The sequence below is a fragment of the Penicillium robsamsonii genome (genome assembly GCF_028829455.1).
Source record: "Penicillium robsamsonii strain IBT 29466 chromosome Unknown utg000007l_segment0_segment0, whole genome shotgun sequence".
NCBI lineage: Eukaryota > Fungi > Ascomycota > Eurotiomycetes > Eurotiales > Aspergillaceae > Penicillium > Penicillium robsamsonii.
In genome coordinates, this window is record NW_026643225.1 from 974,134 (window position 1) to 993,232 (window position 19,099).

General features: G+C 48.1%; 10 protein-coding genes across 10 annotated transcripts; 5 read left to right on the plus strand and 5 right to left on the minus strand.

Moving 5' to 3' along the window:
- Positions 1-164: 164 nt before the first annotated feature.
- On the plus strand, positions 165-1,343 carry N7447_010647 (J domain-containing protein; the record flags this gene model as incomplete). The annotated part of the gene is made up of 3 exons (XM_057234909.1): positions 165-435; positions 497-745; positions 805-1,343. 3 exons carry the CDS (start codon positions 165-167, stop codon positions 1,341-1,343), a joined length of 1,059 nt encoding a protein of 352 aa, XP_057081129.1.
- An 807-nt stretch (positions 1,344-2,150) lies between these two features.
- On the plus strand, positions 2,151-5,628 carry N7447_010648 (ubiquitin-ubiquitin ligase UFD2; the record flags this gene model as incomplete). Its single annotated transcript, XM_057234910.1, has 6 exons — positions 2,151-2,180; positions 2,273-2,907; positions 2,966-3,176; positions 3,228-5,271; positions 5,323-5,472; positions 5,525-5,628. 6 exons carry the CDS (start codon positions 2,151-2,153, stop codon positions 5,626-5,628), a joined length of 3,174 nt encoding a protein of 1,057 aa, XP_057081130.1.
- A 506-nt stretch (positions 5,629-6,134) lies between these two features.
- Positions 6,135-7,279, plus strand: N7447_010649 (3-oxo-5-alpha-steroid 4-dehydrogenase family protein; the record flags this gene model as incomplete). Its single annotated transcript, XM_057234911.1, has 2 exons — positions 6,135-6,248; positions 6,302-7,279. The coding sequence occupies 2 exons, from the start codon at positions 6,135-6,137 to the stop codon at positions 7,277-7,279; spliced, it is 1,092 nt and encodes a 363-aa protein (XP_057081131.1).
- A 1,079-nt stretch (positions 7,280-8,358) lies between these two features.
- Positions 8,359-8,607, plus strand: N7447_010650 (uncharacterized protein; the record flags this gene model as incomplete). The annotated part of the gene is made up of 1 exon (XM_057234912.1): positions 8,359-8,607. The coding sequence occupies one exon, from the start codon at positions 8,359-8,361 to the stop codon at positions 8,605-8,607; it is 249 nt and encodes an 82-aa protein (XP_057081132.1).
- A 119-nt stretch (positions 8,608-8,726) lies between these two features.
- On the minus strand, positions 8,727-10,317 carry N7447_010651 (uncharacterized protein; the record flags this gene model as incomplete). The annotated part of the gene is made up of 7 exons (XM_057234913.1): positions 8,727-9,195; positions 9,263-9,361; positions 9,422-9,484; positions 9,544-9,598; positions 9,649-9,754; positions 9,811-9,845; positions 9,909-10,317. 7 exons carry the CDS (start codon positions 10,315-10,317, stop codon positions 8,727-8,729), a joined length of 1,236 nt encoding a protein of 411 aa, XP_057081133.1.
- Positions 10,318-11,371: 1,054 nt separating this feature from the next.
- Positions 11,372-12,659, plus strand: N7447_010652 (tyrosinase family protein; the record flags this gene model as incomplete). The annotated part of the gene is made up of 2 exons (XM_057234914.1): positions 11,372-11,874; positions 11,930-12,659. 2 exons carry the CDS (start codon positions 11,372-11,374, stop codon positions 12,657-12,659), a joined length of 1,233 nt encoding a protein of 410 aa, XP_057081134.1.
- A 264-nt stretch (positions 12,660-12,923) lies between these two features.
- N7447_010653 (metallophosphoesterase family protein) lies at positions 12,924-14,323 on the minus strand (the record flags this gene model as incomplete). The annotated part of the gene is made up of 4 exons (XM_057234915.1): positions 12,924-13,269; positions 13,334-13,617; positions 13,689-14,146; positions 14,194-14,323. 4 exons carry the CDS (start codon positions 14,321-14,323, stop codon positions 12,924-12,926), a joined length of 1,218 nt encoding a protein of 405 aa, XP_057081135.1.
- Positions 14,324-15,052: 729 nt separating this feature from the next.
- N7447_010654 (uncharacterized protein) lies at positions 15,053-15,427 on the minus strand (the record flags this gene model as incomplete). Its single annotated transcript, XM_057234916.1, has 1 exon — positions 15,053-15,427. One exon carries the CDS (start codon positions 15,425-15,427, stop codon positions 15,053-15,055), a length of 375 nt encoding a protein of 124 aa, XP_057081136.1.
- A 42-nt stretch (positions 15,428-15,469) lies between these two features.
- Positions 15,470-16,228, minus strand: N7447_010655 (uncharacterized protein; the record flags this gene model as incomplete). The annotated part of the gene is made up of 1 exon (XM_057234917.1): positions 15,470-16,228. One exon carries the CDS (start codon positions 16,226-16,228, stop codon positions 15,470-15,472), a length of 759 nt encoding a protein of 252 aa, XP_057081137.1.
- A 1,496-nt stretch (positions 16,229-17,724) lies between these two features.
- On the minus strand, positions 17,725-18,184 carry N7447_010656 (uncharacterized protein; the record flags this gene model as incomplete). The annotated part of the gene is made up of 2 exons (XM_057234918.1): positions 17,725-17,949; positions 18,005-18,184. The coding sequence occupies 2 exons, from the start codon at positions 18,182-18,184 to the stop codon at positions 17,725-17,727; spliced, it is 405 nt and encodes a 134-aa protein (XP_057081138.1).
- Between the last annotated feature and the right edge of the window lie 915 nt (positions 18,185-19,099).

The window sequence follows — 19,099 nt, forward strand, 5'->3', positions numbered from 1 at the left end:
ATTAATCTGCCAGCCCAGCCATATTTCGTGCGGGATTGGTTCACCTTTATCCGCGCTCCCACACCACCTTGCGCCCTCCAGATTCCCTCAACCCCCTCTTCCCTTTTACAGCAAGCAAGGGCCGTTCAGAATCCGTCCAATTTTCCCCATAACACACGGTCGGTATGCCCTCGGCTTCGGCATCAGGCTCAGACGCCAAACGCGGAGGTGCGACGTCGCGCGACCATAAACAAGGCAACCAGGACCGCAAGTACACCGATGATCAGAAGGCCGCTGTGCTTCGGATCCGAAAATGTCAACCTACAGCATTTTACGAGATTCTGATGGTCGAGCGCTCGTCAACGGACAATGAGATCAAAAAGGCGTACCGGAAACAGAGTTTGTTGACGCATCCCGATAAGAACGGGTACGAAGGCGCAGATGAGGCGTTCAAGAGTGAGCAATGATCAACCCTGGGACCACCTCTTTACACATTGATTCTTACGCATGGTGACAGTGGTTTCGCGTGCTTTCCAGATCCTCTCCGACGAGGAGAAGAAGTCCAAGTACGACAGATTTGGCGGCGATCCTGATAGCAGGTCCCAGCCTGGACCGAGTGCTTCAAGTGGCGCATCCCCCTTCGGTGGTTTCGGCGGTGGTGGATTCCCCCGTGGAGGCCAAAGATTCGACGAGGAGGTCTCAGCCGAGGAAATGTTCAACCGGTTCTTCAACGGTGGATTTGGCGGAATGGGCGGTGGTGGGTTCGGTACGACTACTCCTTTCTCTGATATCTGTCTGACCTAAACTAACTGTGTACTATTATAGGCGGTCCACAATTCGTCTTCAATATGGGAGGTGGCCCAGGATTCCGAGTGCATCAATTTGGAGGCCAGACGCCCCGCCGCCGGCCTCGTGCAGCTGCCACTGAGCCGGAAGCTCAGATTGATGGCCGCAGTTTCCTTCGCCAGATATTGCCGCTTATTCTCCTGTTCGTCCTGCCGCTCCTCTCCTCTCTCTTCTCTGGTTCCTCAACCCCATCCGGGCCCTCTTATCGATTTGATACCCCCGTCTCCCCGCATACCCTCGGCCGCACGACCCCGAAGCTCAATCTCAATTACTTTGTGAACCCCCTCGATGTGGATAACTTTAGTGCCAAAAATTTCCGGGAGCTAGACTCGCGCGTGGAAGTGGAATACGTCAGGACATTGCGGAATGAATGTGATGCCGAAGCCCATGAGCGGGAACGGAGGTTGCAGGATGCGCAGGGGTGGCTCTTCCCTGATGTTGAAAAGATGAAGAAGGCTCGCGCGATGGAGATGCCGAGCTGCCGGCGTCTGGACCAACTGAAGACGAGGAGATTTTAAATACAATGCTGACTTTGGGGGCTTACACTGCACCTTCTTATGGCATCTTGTTCCTTTGTGGGTTCTTTTCCCGAAAGAACTTGCTCTAATATCATTAGCCCACCCACAAGGTGGCGTCAATGGGAGTTTCAGTTCATTGGCTGTACATTTTATTTTATTTTTCCTAGAGTTTCGAATGCATCTAAGATCTTGCTGGCTTTGTTATCTTGGTTCACCCGAGAGTTAATTGGGATATTTGGTTTTGATTTCTGCTATGCGCTGGTGTGAGGTACATATATACATGAAGATATATCGCATGCCACTAATATTCATTGAGGTTGTGGCCATAAATATGAAGCACATGAAGAAAGTTTGACTCATAGATATCATTGTCCAATATTTCAACATGCAAGAGAGTGTATCCATAGAGCAGACAGTACATGATAAAAAAAGTGACTTTATAGGTACATCATTTTACGCGGGTGGTCCCCGCCATTTAGAAGTACCTTCCTTGTATCCCGCATCTCACCAGTAACCATGGAAGACCAGGTTTGCTTAGTCAAAATTGATCACGGTGCTGAATCTCGAATCAGAACAAAAGCGAATCTCGGCGATCATCACGGAAACAAGTGTTCATCTTGCGACGTTCATCTTCCGCGGATTCTAGACTCCGTTGCCCCCACTTCGAGGCTTTGAAGTGATTCCGCTTTCACGCCTCCCTTATGATTCCCACACGGTCACAATATTGATATTCTGCCGACCCGATCCACCAGATTAGCGGTCCTGCCAACCCTTTGAAAGCGGCTTACTGTTTGACTTTCAGCTAATATGTCGGACACTCTTTCCGACGCGGACAAGGTCAGTTGCTTGTTGTGCTCAAATTTATGAAGCCATCCCTCCCCCGCAGTAAGTAACTCGAGGACTAACATCTATTCTCGATAAAAAAAAAGATTCGCAACAAGCGACTTGCAAAACTCTCAAACCCAGCCCAGTCCCCAGTGGACGGCAACTCGGAATCGGCGCAGAGCTCAGCCAACACATCTCCATCACATTCACCACTGTCTTCTCAGTCACCGAGCCGTCTGTTCAATGCGCCATCAACCCCGCAGCAGTCAGAAGGGAAGCGGATCAAGATCACCCCAGCCACCGCTACACCAGACCGACCACGATCCGCCGCTCCCTCTGCCCCGAGCACCCCTCCGCCACAGAAAATCGAAAGCATTGAGGCCTTCGAAGACCGGACACTAAGTGCTGTGTTCAGAGTGACTCTCAAGGAAGAAGGACAGCGTGACATTCATGGCATGCGCACATGCTTGCCTGGACTTCGGAGTGAACTGCAGGATGAGGGCCAGGAGCTGCGCATCCAGGTCGCGGTTCTAGACCAAGCTCTCCTAGAGGCTGCGTCGAACACCGAGAGACAGCGTCCCCTTGATTATCTGCTGCCATGCTGGAAGCGCATCACAAAGGTGTACAAGGGATTGAGGCGGACGGGAGATAATGACCCGAAGTATCAGGTTCTATGTGAGGCACGCCGCCTATGCATGAGCTATTGTATCTTTGCAATTACGATGCCAGAGATGTTTGGGTGCGTTTGGATGGGTTGTCACTCCATTGATACTGGATACTGACTGTTTGGACCGTAGGAGCGAATGGTCACCGCAATCATCGTTGGCCTCATACCTTCTCATCGACCCCGAGGATGATAAAGGAATTGATTTCGAGTTTATTAACGAGGCTGTCCGGAGATTCGATGAAGATGACTCCGTCAAGCCTGCCTTCATATCTGCTGTCGAGCAGTTGAGCGCGCAGCTTTCTTCTATGGACGTTAACGATGACTACAAGCCCTACGCCATTGTAAGTCAAGCGTCACAATTCCCCTGGACCGCGTCTGACTAGTTTGTTCAGGCTCTTCGAAATCTTGTTCGCAACGGTTCCATTGCGGCTGCAATCACAGAATCTTCCATTTTCAATAACTCGAGGGACCCTGCTCAATTCGAGAAAGCCACTCTTTTGGGCCCATGGTTCCGCCTCTCACCCCTTCAAGCTAATGTCACCTTGTCTTATTTCTCTAGCCCTAAGACCCGGGACCAGGCATACATTTCTAACGCCCAGCGATCGCTTCGAATGACACAGCAGATGCTTAGCTCTGATCTCCTGGATGTTGTCAACCACCTGATCCGGGCCTCGAAAGAGGCTAGGGATCGTGTTTTGGATTGGTTCGCCACTGCTATGAATATCAATCACAAACGACGGGCGATGCAGGTTGATCCTGAACAAGTGTCGTCTGACGGCTTCATGTTTAATATCACAACGTGCCTGGACCAGCTTTGTGAGCCGTTTATGGATGCAGCATTCACCAAAATCGACCGAATTGATGCGGATTATCTCCATCGCGATTCTCGCGTTGACATGCGGGATGAGACTAAGATCAATGCCGATCAGCACGCCTCCGACGCTTTCTATTCTAAGAAGGCCGAAGGAACCTCAAACTTTATCACCGAAATCTTTTTCCTGACTGTCGCGGCCCACCACTATGGTAGTGAATCATTGACGTCAAAAATGGAACAACTGGAGAAAGATGTCCGACAGATGGAGAGTACAATCACTAAATTCGAACTTGAGCGGGTTCGCTGGCTCAACAATCCAGTGCAATTGCGCACCTTTGATGCAGCCCTGAAGAAGTACAAAGACAAGCTCGACTTGGGTATTGCCCTCAAGTACAGTCTGCAGGGTGTGTTGTTCGACGAGCAATGGCAGGCTCGTTCCATGCTATTCATGCGGTATGTTACTGTGTGGCTTTTGAGACTTGTCTCGGGAAAGAACTTCCCCAAGGAACAGGTTACCCTTCCTCTTCCAGAGGAGCAGCCCGAAGTCTTCAAATGTCTACCAGAGTACTTCTTGGAGGACGTTGTCAGCAACTTCAAGTTTATCATGTGGTGCATGCCACAGATTATTACCGCCACCCAGGGCGATGAGTTGGTAATGCTGTGCATCACATTCCTGGAGAGCTCCGCCTATATTAAGAACCCCTACCTGAAGGCTGGACTGATTTCTATTCTGTTCCGAGGCACCTGGAAACGCCCTGGTGGCGCTAGTGGTGTTTTGGTCGACCTGCTTAACTCAATGCCATTTGCCAACGAGCATCTCCTCCATGCGATCATGAAATTCTACATCGAGGCAGAGTTCACGGGAACACATTCGCAATTCTACGACAAGTTCAACATCCGTTACGAGATCTTCCAGATCATCAAATGCATCTGGCCGAACACTCTGTATCGGGAGAAGTTGTCCCTTCAAGCCAACCAGAACCTGGATTTCTTCGTCCGATTCGTGAATCTCTTGCTTAACGATGTGACCTACGTACTTGATGAATCCTTTGGTGCTTTCAAGACTATCCACAACACCCAGACCGAGCTGAATACACAGGGCCACTCAATGGATGCTGCAACCCGCCAGCAGCGGGAAGAGCATCTGTCATCAGCACAGCGCAGCGCCAAAAGCTACATGCAATTGACCAACCAAACAGTGTCAATGCTCAAACTGTTCACCGAGGCGCTTGCCGATTCATTTACAATGCCTGAAATTGTGCAGCGACTCGCAGACATGCTTGACTACAACCTCGATGCAATGGTGGGGCCTAAGAGCTCTAACCTCCGAGTGGATAACCTGCAAGAATATGGCTTCAACCCCCGCGCTCTTCTAAGTGAGATTGTTGACGTCTATCTTAACTTGATCAACAAGGAGAACTTCATTTTGGCTGTTGCCCGTGATGGCCGATCCTACAAGCCAGCCAATTTCGAGAAGGCAGCTGACATCATCCGAAAGTGGTCGCTGAAATCCCCTGAGCAGCTGCGTTATTGGAGTCAGCTGCAGAAGAAGGTCCAAGCTGCCAAGGAGGCTGATGATCAAGCGGAGGAAGACATGGGCGAGATTCCCGAAGAGTTCCTCGGTACGTCCCCGTTGTCTGATACTACTTTTCGACAGCTACTAATCTTTTTAGATCCTCTTATGTATTCGCTCATGGAAGACCCGGTCATCCTTCCCGGCTCGCGGATCTCCATCGACCGCGCCACAATTCGCTCGCACCTCCTCAGTGACCCTCACGATCCATTCAACCGTGTCCCATTGAAGATGGAAGATGTGTTGCCTGGTAAGCAATTTGATTTCCCAATTGTTATTCCACTATTAACCACCCTTTCTAGACACCGATCTTAAGGCCAAGATCGAGGCGTTCAAGACAGAGAAACTGGCTGGCAAACGGAGAGAAATGGTGCATGATCAGAATCAGATGGACACATCGAATTAAGGAGCCGGGCCTTTTTATGATCAAATCAAGCTTGCTTGCTTGTTTAGGGGCATTTCCATTAACGTTCACGGGACAAAATGCTACACTCCGTTTCTGTGGAATTGTGCCCTGGGTTATTTACATATGTACCTTTTGTTGTCGAATAGAGAATCAAACGAACCTAGTCCTGTCGCCAACTTGCTTAATCTGTGCAATTTTCTCCTGTCTTACCACCGTGGGGTTTTCGTTTGCATGACCTTTCTACATTCTCCGCTTCAAAGTAGTACACTTTGTAAATTTGGCAATTGAGGAACGATTTCCCCCAAATTGTCCTCTTTATCAGCATGCCCGACAACATTTGGCTGTTTTTGATCAGATATAGAGGACAGAAAGAAAAAATAAAAGCAGAGGAAGAAGCAGGCCAAGTGTAACTCCTTATCCGGGACCCACCGCCTTCCACCTCCCAAGCTTTTAAGCTTCTTGTTTATCCTCCGCGATCTCCAATCTTCTTCTCTTCGACACTCGATATGGGTGCAACTATATCTACCTGTTGGGGAGCTATGCCCGCCATCGCAGAGCTCTTCCCTCCAACCCCGGCTGCATATCAACCTATTATATGCGGTTTCCAATACTTCCCCCTGGTCAGGACCCTGAAGCCCTAGAGGATGTGACAAGACTGACTCGGTGCATTTAGATGACAGTAGTTCAATGGATTTTGTCCTGGCATCCAGCAGGCAAAACCTCTTCACAGTCCATCTTCAACATTCCAGGACGTATCGCCTGGTCTGCCATGGAGCTTGTCGGTCCTATCAACTTGATATACAGCATGGTCACCCCATCTCCATATGCACCGTCATTCACTGATCTCCCCATGTCCAACATCCTCGTTGTAACTCTGTACTGCACTCACTATTTCAACCGCGCTATCATCTCCCCTTTCTTCTCAGCCCCCAGCATGTCCCCAATCCATGTCGCCATCATGTCATTCGCCATGCTCTTCAATTGGTTCAATTCAGCCTGTCTGGCCGGCTGGTTGCGCGGATATACTGTGCCGACCATCCCAAGCTTCCACACAGCTAGCAGCGGAAGTCCACCTCCTCACCCTGGGGTGGTAGACCTACTCCCCACCGTGGGCATAATCCTATTTGCCATCGGAATGGCTGGCAATATCTACTCAGAGACAACCCTGTTCCGACTCCGACGCGAAGAAGCCGAAAAACGCGCTGCCAAAAAGACAGATGATCAAATTCTGACCGGAGGCGAAGCACGGGGCAGCCGCAACAAGTTCCACAAAGTCTACGTCATCCCACCTGCCAGTGGTGTCTTCCGATACATCTTGTATCCGCACTACGTCTTCGAGTGGCTCGAGTGGATTGGATTTGCTCTCGTTGGGACAGCGGTTGTCCCATTCTCCGTCCTTCCTGCGTCTGCCACGGCGTCTTCTGTGGCCATCACTCCCCCGCTGCATCTTGCCCCTTGGTTGGTGCCTGCTGCGTGGGCGGCTGGTAAGCTTGCTGTGCCGTTGCCTTTGCCTGCTGTGGTATTTGTAGCCAACGCGATCACAAACATGTTGCCCCACGCACGCTGGGGACGGAAGTGGTATGTTGAGAAGTTTGACGAGAAGGCTGTTGCTGGGAGGGGCGCTGTTATACCTGGGTGTGCGTGGATGTGAAATGGAGAGAGCTCCCGGTGGCCTTTTTCTTCTAGTTTTATTTTTATGACTGGCTTCTGAACTTTGTCGTATCTGATTATCACCATGAGCTAACGTATTCTATTCGTGGAATTGAAATACTACTGTGTATTGGCGGCATACCAAGACTTATCTCCCACAGAGATATCCAAATACGAATTACCTTTCTGTGTGGCTGAACTTGAATTGCTTAGTATATCATTTGTGAAGACCGTAATTGTCGATTGCTCCATATCGTAAAACTCATTGCGGGTACCAACTGGATCCCCACACGGACTTGTCCAATGCCTGTGTCTTCGCCCATGCTACTTGTTTTACCGGGTTGATGACCTTTAGCGCCTAGAGCTGCCACGCTATGCTGGCCGTTTGGTCCAACAAAATGTGAGTCGTCGAGAAATGCAGTGTAATAGCAACGTGTGTATGTAGATCAACGAAGTAAACGCATGCTTACAGAAAATTTGAAACCATTGGTAATGGTGTTACTGCATAGAACATCAATGACACCCAAATTTGAGTGAAAGATTCAATGCTGTTTGCCTTTCAATCACCTCGCACTTTACGCCTACTCTCTCTCCACCCCCCTGTTCTTTCTCTTCTCTTCCACATCTTACCCGAACACCCATTTCTCACTTCATCCCTCTAGTCTTTCCCTTACATTCCCCTACATCTATCTATATATTATTATTTCACCCTCCTGAGAACTTCCACAGTTCTTTCAATATTCTTGAGGTTCATGATGACCCCTTATCTACCTAAATCCATCTTGATACTGCAGTAAGTCAAGCTTCACATATACACGAGGCAGCAATCTCGTATGTATTTTTCGGCGGATATGTTGCCGGGCTTCTTGTAACAAGCGCATGACCCTAAGTGAGCTTTCCCTCTATCACACGTGTTACAAGACACAAACTCTAACAAGAATTATAGGACAACAATGTCATCACCAGATCTGCCCGACATTCTTTAAACGAGATCCTTGAGTCAACCTGTGCAAAGGTGACGAGTGCTGGAAACACATACCCTTGTCGTGACATCCAAGTCAGCACTGCGAGGCATGAACTATGCTCACTGCCACGGAAAGTGCCCTTGTGAGCACTACGAGGCATACCGCCGCATGCACCTCCCTGCCGGTTCCTGACTCCCAGCTTGACAACTTGGCTGGGTTGGCATACAACGCCATCAATGAATGTGCCTCGGGCGACAGCAAATCTTGGAACGACACCGATATGGACTTTATCCTTGATATGCCAGAAGTCCCTGGAATTGACCAAAACGATTGGCTGGATGTGTATTGCCAACCATTTGAGTAAAATCTGTAAATGGACAACAGCCGCTTTGATTTACCATTTATACACACGTTATTTGCCCACGTACTGTTGGGTATTAATATACATAATCCTCTCGTATTGACATAACTCCAAATACAAAGCTAAACCCTATCATCCGCCTTGACGCGCAAGCCACTCAGGGATCCCATCCTGCCCAATTTGGGCAAAATGGGAGGGTTGGGCGGCATCTCTGGAGGATTCTGCTCTCGCGAAACCATGACCTCCGTTGTGCAAACAATTCCATCGCCCTCAATAGGTAATATCCGCTCCTCGCTGGAATTGCTTCGTTGACTTCCAGAGTACTTGGTCGAGTTTGTTGTAGACCCGATCCGGGAGTGTTGAGTGTTTGGATCAGAGTCGAACTCGGCGATACTGAGATTGCCGCTTTTATGCGCTCGGGATTGCACTGGTGGCCCTCTTGATCGAGACATTGACTGCATTTTATATTTCTTGCTGCCAAAGTACTCGCGGGTGGTTTTCGTATGCGAGCCGTACGTGCCGAGGACTCTCTTGAACAGTGGTTTGAGGGTGGGGAGGCTACCGGCGATGATACCGGTGTTGCATTCTGTGCTGTTATTGGTTAGTATGGGATTTAAAAGGGTGGTTTCCGGTGCTTGGGATAGTATAGACAACTTACACAACCCAAATTGTGAGGTTTGTATAGTCCCAGAGGAAGTCGCCGGTTTGGCCGTAGCTGGGTAGGATCGAGAGTTTGACGAAGGCGGCTGCGCAGGCACTGAAGAAAGTAGAAGAGTTAGCATGGGTTTAAGATATGATTGGGTCCAAAGTAACCCACAAAACTCCCAGGCCCAGGATACAGATTAGGGAGGCTTTGACTCGGCGGTTGACTTGAAGATGACTGTCAATGATTGTATTAGCCTCTCAACCTAAAAAAAAAACAATGTCCATGAAACATACCGTAGCATAAAGACCGGTAGAACCGCGAAGATCAGATCAGTCAAAATATTCAGTGCTATTCAAGTTAGCAAATGTTTAACCATAGCCTTGCAGTGTCAATCTCACCAGTGTTTGTATAACTCAAAGCTAGAAGTTGTTTGCGACTAAAGCACTTCGATTTCACTGCGGGATCCCAATTTGCTCGGATATCCTGACACTCGAAGGTAAGAGTCTGCAATAAGCTGTTAACTGTTGTTCGTGATCGAATGTGGGGGATGCGTTACGCACCAAAAAGCAGATTGCAGTGTAGAGCGCCATGAGGACTACAATGAGTCAGATTCGTCAGTACTGGATCACAGAAAGAAGGGATAAAAGCCTTGACGCACCCAAGACAACCCAGATAAAGATCCTATACCCTCTGCGGGGTGCGAAACGAAGCAAAAACAGCCCAATTGATACTTTGACCAAGCCAATGGCCCACAGGTAAATACCTTGGGTGGCATAGTTCAAATGCATCGCCGTTACGGCCGTTTCTTGGACAAAGACCATATGTCTGCCTGCACCATATTTTACCTCGGGGACAATAATGGCGAATCCACTGACAGACAGCAACATCGTCAGGGCCATAGTATAATCATCCCACCCGACATTTCGAATAAGGAACACACGCACGTAGAACCGAGCCAAAACAGTGAGTAATGCGGCGCCAGTAGTGATAGCCGTGGCTATGATAATTCTAGGTCCTTGGTCAACATCTCGTAGGCTAGCGCCTCCGATATTAGCACTGTCCGACATGGGTGTCGTAGGAGTTAGGGACTATGCATTGGAAAGAAGAATCGAACAGGGATTATACTAGGGCAAATTTGAAAGGGTCATTAAAAGCGTTAGCATGTTTAACAGATAGTCCTACCTCTACTCCATACTGTTGTGGCTTTCGAAGCCAAGGAATGAGAAAGTGGCGTGAGTCTCGTATGGGGTTCCCTATTATTTTTTTAATATACACTCTACTAAACGCCACAGACCAATTTCCAGTTTTATCTTCTTAGAGCACTCTATTTATGCCTAGCTTGGATGCCGACAATGGCTTTGAGTTTTATTTTTACGCGCATCGTTCTTCTGAATGGCCGAAAGGAGAGCTTGCCGACCTGAATCTGAAAAAAAAAGAGGTTCCAGAACATGTCTCGGACCCAACATCGAGGATATAAGTTGGTTGTTCGAAACATGGCCAATGAGCAGTCATGGCACCATCGGTAAGAAATGCACCTGGAGGAAATTGCACCTCGGATACAACGGGAAGTTCCCTCTGAATTTCCATAGTTAGGGTACCGGGGTGGCATTCCGAGATTGGCTTAGAACCGAAGTTGATTTACCCAGATGTGATTGGGTCTGTCGCTTAGATGAAGTTGCCAAGTCGCTAAGGAACAAGGGTACCACGAGGTGGCTTGATTCTGCAGACAGGCTTCAGATTTATCATTCAAGGGTCCTTTTGTATCCATGAGGATGGGTGATCTCCAGGGTATCAAAGGGTCGGTCCGTGAGCCAGAGATTTAAGTGGGAAGCAAAGATCATCGGAAATGGAAATTGTGTGTAAATTGCCGGCATCTCCCGGCGGTGGGGAAAAGCGGACCATGGCCCGGTGCCCTAAATGGTCCCAGCAGAGGGGCCATGGGGACATACATGCAAAAAGAATATGATAGATGCATTAAATCCGAGATAGGGGTGATTGGCATATGCACTCAGCCTTTAAATCGCCGATCATGCCCGGATTCCTTCTTGATCAATACTTCTCCTAAACTTTTGGGGTGGGACTTCCTGGTCTTTCAGAGGTTCAAAGATACAACTCGCCACCATGGTTGCCATTTCCGTTCTCACTTTGGGAGCATTGTTCGCACAGGCGCTGGCTATGCCCGCTGCCACGGAGAGTGCTGTTTCGAGCGCTGCGACCCCCACCGCGGCGTCCACCTCCCTGCCGGTTGCCGAGTCCCAGCTTGACGAATTGGCTGGATTGGCATACAACGCCACTATCGAGAGTGTCTCGAGCGACTCGGATGTTCAGAAGCGCGGTGGTTGTTCATTGAGCAACCTCCGCATTCGTCGCGATTGGAGAACTTTCTCTGCAACCCAGAAGAAGTCCTACATCAGTTCCGTCCTTTGCCTCCAGAAGTTGCCCTCGCTCACTCCCTCCGAGATCGCCCCTGGTGTGCGGTCCCGTTACGATGACTTCGTCGGTACTCATATCAACCAGACCACGGGTATCCACTACACTGGAACCTTCCTGGCGTGGCACCGATACTACATCTGGAACTTCGAGGAAGCCATGCGCAACGAGTGTGGCTACACCGGCGATTACCCGTAAGTCTAACGATCCTTGGCATTGAAAAATTCCCAATATCTAACATGATCACAGCTACTGGAACTGGGGCGCCGACGCCGCTGACCTGGAGAAATCCCAAGTCTTCGACGGCAGCGAGACCTCGATGTCCGGCAACGGTGCCTACGTCGAAAGTGTCGGCGACATTGAGCTCAGCCTGGGTACCTACCCGGTCATCCACCTTCCCACCGGCACCGGAGGCGGCTGCGTCACCAGCGGCCCCTTCAAAGACTACTCTGTCAACCTGGGCCCAGTCGCGCTGATGCTGCCTGGCGGACAATCCGGGAGCTCAGCCAACCCGCTTGCGTACAACCCCCGCTGCCTGAAGCGCGATCTGAGCACCAAGATCGTCCAGGACTACGCTAACTTCACCGCGATCGTGGACCTGATCCTGCGCAACGACGACATCTATGACTTCCAGATGAACATGCAGGGTGTTCCCGGCAGCGGCAACATCGGTGTCCACGGTGGTGGTCACTACTCCATGGGTGGTGATCCTTCCCGTGATGTCTTTGTTAGCCCCGGTGATCCTGCTTTCTGGCTCCACCACGGTATGATTGATCGCACTTGGTGGATCTGGCAGAATTTGAACCTTCGAAAGCGTCTGAATGCGATTTCGGGCACTGCTACTTTCTTGAACGGCCCTGCTTCGCCTAACACTACTCTTGACACACTTCTTGATATTGGTTATGCTGGTGGCGAGACTGTTGCTATGCGGGATATCATGAGCACCGTCTCTGGTCCTTTCTGCTACATCTACCTGTAAACGGTGATGGCTATTGCTGGCTGTACATACCCAGACCCTCAGAACATGTATTGTATACTTCGAAGATGACAAAAATGGATCATGTGATATAGTTGTATATAACCCATCATTTAGATCTCGAAAAATGACCCCGAAAGATCTAGGAAAGGCAGGAGATTTACATCTCTTCACTCTCATGTCGACTATCTCAATCTAATCATTATTTTTTATTAGGACTAGTGTAGCGATCTATAGCAATCTAAGGCCCATAACCCAAAGTGCTCATTACATGCTCCACCGCGAGAGTATCATAATCGGAACCCATAACCAAGCTGAAGGAAGCAAAGGGCCCTGCGCATAGGAATCGTGCTTCCCACCACCATTAGCAACAGAACGGTAATTATCCTGGCCAAAAGTTGCGTTTAATGTCACGCGAGCCTGGGCGGACCCATCTTCCAATCGAATCCACGTCTCAGTGTCGTTTGCAAGATTGCCCTCGTGGAGTAAGATCTGCCGTGCACCGCGGTCTAGATTACCGTAGCCGCCATATCCAGTATGCCGACCGTAGCACATATTGATACCATTCCCAGCTAGACCGTGGTCGACAAGAGACCCGTCCCATTTAAAGCACCTAGAATGTTTGGTTAGTGTTTGAGTCATTCAAGTCGCGATCGTTGTCTGCTAGAGGCGCATACCAATCATTTTGGTGATCGTGGCCGCTGAATCCTGCGATTAAGCCCTCGGTGTGAAGGAGCGCGTTCATAAACTTGACGTCCTGGCCGTCATATTTCGATAGGATACTTCCTTGCGGGTGAACCCGTTCGCGATTCACGCCAGGCGTCAGATCTGGATTTACGCCTTTTGTTTGTTGATGTTCGAGCATCGCGTGGGCCGGTATGTGGTAGAATGCTACCGAGGGGATGACTTTGTCATACTCCTTTTTCAGTTTGGAATTGGTTTCGGTGAACCAGTCAACGACCTTGGATGCAGTCAGTTAGTCGGTACCTCTGGAGCAATGTAGTTTGAGCAGGGATTTTTTTTGTTCTTTACCGATTCATCAATCCAACTGGGCCTCTTAACAGGAGGCCCGCCTTCTCCTTGCTTTTTATAATCATATCCACCCTTCGAATCGAAGAACCATAGTAGTAGCGCGGGTGTGCTGGTATTCGCCTGTCCATGTGAAAATACCGGCAGGTAATAATTCGTTATTCCAGCCTTGTGGCCGGATACCCTACTCTGCGTCAAGCTGTTGGGGTATTTGTTCTCGGCCTCTAACATGTCATCTTTCGGGTTGAGATTAATCGCGCTGTCGTGGTTGCCGTAAGTTGATGCCCACCTGTACCCCTGATCGACAAGCGGGGAAACGACCGAATCGATATATTTGCTCGACTCGGTTTTTTGGGTTTTTTCGCCGGACACTAAGTCACCGTTTATGACTACGAAGTCAATGTCCTCCTCCTCGAGGATATATGACATCACTTCTTTGGACTTCTCGTCTTTTTCCTCGTCTATGGGGGATTAGTAATAGCCCCTTTCTAGCTGGCTTAACGCATACCTTCGGCGAAATGCAAGTCCTCAAAGACTCCAATGTGAAATGTTCCATCTTCTCGAAACCGCAGAGTTCGATCATTGGCTGGTTTGAAGACATTTCGACTCGATGTTTTGAGATCCGGCCGGGGTACCATATTGGAATGAATAGTCAGAATTAGGGGGAAGTCCTTTGAAGTTGGTCAGAAGCTTTTATGCCAAGACATTTTATATTAGGTCGGCTATTTCCACATTCCAGTACTTTTGTATACATTCTATAAATACATTCTATATATACTCGGATTGGTTTACAAGGCAATCATACTGTGCTTATACCCATGCTATTTCTATAAACAAGTATTACACTACTGGACATAGAGCTTACCTGTTATGTAACACGCAGAATAGGCTTAGAGAGTAAGCTTAGACAAAAATGTCCATGTACCGTAGGCAAATAGAGCAGACCCACCCACTAAGTAAAAAGTTCCCATCTGGTACATTCCTCGGCTGGCCCAACATCAGGCGGAGAATAGCCAAGAGCTCCTCACGAAGAATTTCCTTGCACTAAGAGTGTAACATTTCTGATATAAAAATCGAGACTCCTAAGCCATGCGTAAAGAATGTGCATAACTATCACCTACCTACCTTTACCAGCTCTTAGCCTACCCCTTTCTCAAATGTGTCTGATAAAGCGAGGCCAAGCGTGTATGACATGCAAACATCCGATCGAACTATTATTGATCCTGAGGAAATGCCGTAATGACCACTCGTAGCCAAGATATCTAATAACGAGTCATAGTAATAAAATCAGAACAATATATGATTGACAAGTTATTGCACTCTTGTCTACAGAGATGACCAGTCTGATATCGTCAACACAATATATTTCAAAGTGAAAATCCTCTTGCTTTCTTTCTCCGCAAGCGACGGTAACTATAATTGAGACGCTGGTGATCGGGATGGTCAATGTCCAATAATCGTATAGCCCGTTCAATGGCCTCAATGGCCTCGGATAGATGATCCTCTTGGCTGCTTTCGTCGTACATAGCAAGGACCACAGACAACATTTCAAGAGAGAAAGGTTTTGATGGAAAGTCGTCGAGGGCGAGCTCCACGCATAACCTCATCTCCTCAATTGCCTTGACGAGATCGGAAATATCATCTGTCAACTGATACCTCATTCTAAAATGTTTCCCCAGTTCATGCCGTCCAATGCTTCCGTAAGCTGCGCCCTCAGGTTCCTTCCCAAGTACACCATTCATGATGTCTATAGCCTCATCCACATCCGCTATTTTCGCTTCGCGTTAGCCACGGTGACACAGGACAGATGCAAGTGCCATAGAGATGTCGAACTGATTATTGGTGATATCGACAGCCTCTCTGGACTCTTGAATTGCTCGGTCAATATATTCTCTGTCATAGTGAAAACTGCAGAGGGACCAGAGGCAGTTTGAATGTTGATTTAAGACGTATGCCCGATCAGGATGTCCAGTCGGTGTGCTGAGTACGGCTTGATCCAAATACCGCTTCGCCTCTTTCTCGGTTTCCTTCTTGCCATCCCGACCATATTTTCGAAGCAACCCCTCACCGAGAATTGCCAGTCGTTTGGCTCGCTTTATGTCATTTTCAGGGGCTTGTTGAATGACAGTCCTGACCAAATCAATCCCACACAGCAGATTTTCCAAGCCACCGTGACTGAAATAATTCTCTACAAAGCTTGAACTCAATGCAGTGAGCATCTCAGCGTTCCTTGGGTGATCCTGGATAGCCTCTTGAAATTCTCGGGCTTCCACATGGGCGGGGAAAGCCGAACAGCAAAATATATTGATGGTCAGTTTGACAAGTGCTGGCGTATACTCGGGAAAGACATTTTCCAGCAAGCCTGATTTAACCTGATCGTTTTCATAGCCTCGGTTGAAGTGAACAATCCAGTTAGTAAAGCCGTAATTGCCGAACTCAAAATTGTCTTTACACCATCTGTGGTATTTGCTTTGTTCAATCGTGTTGAGTCCCATGTAGTCATCAATACTCTTGAACCCAGAATTCTTCTCGATGAATGGCATGGAGATATATCTCATGCAAACGTTTGCAAGTGTTCTGTGGCAGTCCTGAAGATTAATTTCTCGCACCCAACTGGACATCCGGCCCGGAATCTCTCCATTCTCTTTGAGCAGATAATCCTTCACGCTCTTATGAATGAAGTAGACCCGGCCTTCAACGATATCAAATAAAAAACCACATTTTTCTCGTATCATGGCTATCCAATGGTCATTTGGGACGCAGGGTAGATCATCTGTCAGGGGCTGGTTATGATGGTTTTGCAGTGCTACCGCAATATTCATCTCTGTAATCGAAAGCGGTATGATCGCCACAAGCAAGACTTTGATCATTGGTATGACGAGTTTCCGAAATCCCGACTTGACGTGGTCTAGAAACGCGCTGTAAGCTGCCGACACCGTTGCTGGGAGAGCTTCGAAGATTTGAACCCAGTCCGGATTGAGTTCTGGGGTCTGTTCCAGCTATTTAAAGAGTAACTTGATGAATAGGTATGTTTCGTCTTTATGACCCTCTAAGATTTGGAACAGCTCTTCGAATACCATTTTTCAGCGAAAAATGGCCCAGCTGTCTCCTCGCAACGCAGAGAATGTCTTTCTGTATGGCTTTGAGACAAGTTGTATCAGTATCGAGATCCAAAATGTTAGGTTTAAGCCCGTCAGGCCCGTCGTTCGATGGGCGATTGGTGAGAAGAAATCTCACTTGGGCATCTGGAAATTCGGAGTGAGAACTTTCCAGCCTATTCATAAGACCCTTTCTTCCACCTGGGGCAACTCATCCAAGACATCAAGTACAATAGTCACAGAACGGTGTTGACTTATAGTGTTGATAATCTCCCAGAGCTTTTGGCACTGCGGTCCAATTTCCTTCTTTTCCAGTTTGTAGACTTTCTCTTTCAAGTCTGTAGAAATTGATGACTCTGGCAGGTTTTTCAGGATATCATAGAATATGTGGCACAGTGCTTTGTTTGGGTCTGCCTGGCCCAGAGGCTTGTCTTTGAAGAAAGAGCACACGATTTGATTGCCGTTCGATAGCCGACGCCGTAAATGCTTTGTCAGAACAGACTTACCAGCCCCGGGATGGGCAGTCAAAATCAGAAGACCTCGAAGATTGTTCTCCCAATCCATGTACACCTGGTGTTCCAAGACCCCGTGGCCAGTATCTGGTTCAAGTTCCTCGAGTTCCTCAACGTAAGCATGGTATATTCTCAGATCCAACTCGGTCGGCTCAAGCTTGAACTTCTACCACAGAGTCCGCATAGAAATTGTACGAATACCGCCCGTATCTTTGCTCAAGGACTGTAGCTGGCCAATCACTTCATTCCTCATATTCACAATCTCTAGCCGGAAGCGTTCCGCGCTGCTCAAGAGTTCCGTGAATTTGGCTCTGAAATCCTCCTGGCCACTGTCATTAATATGGTATCGAAGCTTACTTTCCATCTTTTTGATATCCGCAAGCTTTCCTGACCAATCGTTCCACCTGATGGTGTCTTGGGCGATCGCCTTCAACCAATGCTTTTCGGCATGAAAGCTTTCGGATATTCAATCAAGAGGCTGTATAAGTTGACAATGTCTTTGAGAATTAAGTTTCGGGTTTCTTTGATCGAGGGTGTGTTACTCCAAGTATCCGAATTCACTAGATCAACCAGCTTGTTGAACCATGGCAGCATCGAGAGGATATAGTTGAGACCCTCTTGGTTTGCGTCGATCTCTTGTACATGCTCTGTTATCTATTGAGGATATCAGCCATGGTAATATCGACTACCGCCAATATCAGCTACTTACAGGTATGACAACTAGGCAGGCTAAAGCCCAGCCGGCAGCTGCCGCGGGACAATGGCAGATGACAGCACCGACAGTACTTTTCACATTGACCATAATAGTGAGAATGACCCGGTAAGCATCACGTTGCTTCCTAGACCCCTCAAGCTCTTTGAGGCGGAACTTTGATAGTGTTTCCATCATGGTGTTTCGGTCGCTTTTAGTGAGATCCCCCAGACACAGTGCCAAATCATCGGCTGAATCTGGTGTCTTGGTCAATACGATCATTCTTTTAAAATTGGAATGACACTTCCGATTGTTCAATGATGCTAATTTGGGCAGCTGAGTTTGGAGGAAACTGTAATATCCATGCACAAGAGTCTTGGTAGACTCATCGTTTTGGAACTCATCAAACGCAATTTGCCAAATCTTCTTCGGATTAAACCTTGAGAGTTGCTCGTCTACTCCCTTTTCTAGATGTTCGTGATTTGAGGTATGCTAGCATACTGCCCTGTGCTTATCACAGGACGCGAAGGAACCTGGCACTGATCGATGGTCGTGCCGGGACTTGGGTCCACTATTTGAGGCCTATGATTAGTACGACGAGCTTGGTTATACTAATTTAAGATATTTATAAATTTGATTAACTCCTTATTTTCGTCCAGATGATCATTCTCGTCCTATAGACACAGATATTCTACTCGAAATGTGAGGGATGGTGTAGGCTGATATTATATATAGCAGACCACCTGGGCAGCATGTTGCTCAATATACAGGGGTGAAATTTGACTGCTTTCGGATCTCTCTCAGAGCTATATGTTGTTTTTGAAAAGCACAATCTTACCGAGTTCATCTTCTCGACAGAGAAACACTACGTTGATGTAAAATCATCTACAAGAAACACAAGAGTATTGTAAATTGTAATATTGACAACTGATTCTACACGATAATAGAAACAGTAGATCAAATTCGACAATGCGAATTCGATCAAGCAAGGTTGTAGAGCTTGCTGTATGTGGAAAACCACACAATGTTGAAATGGTAAAACTAGCACCAGCCAAACATCACAACGAAAGTAGGTCATGATATCGGCCAGCGCCAGCTTAAAATCGTCAGTCA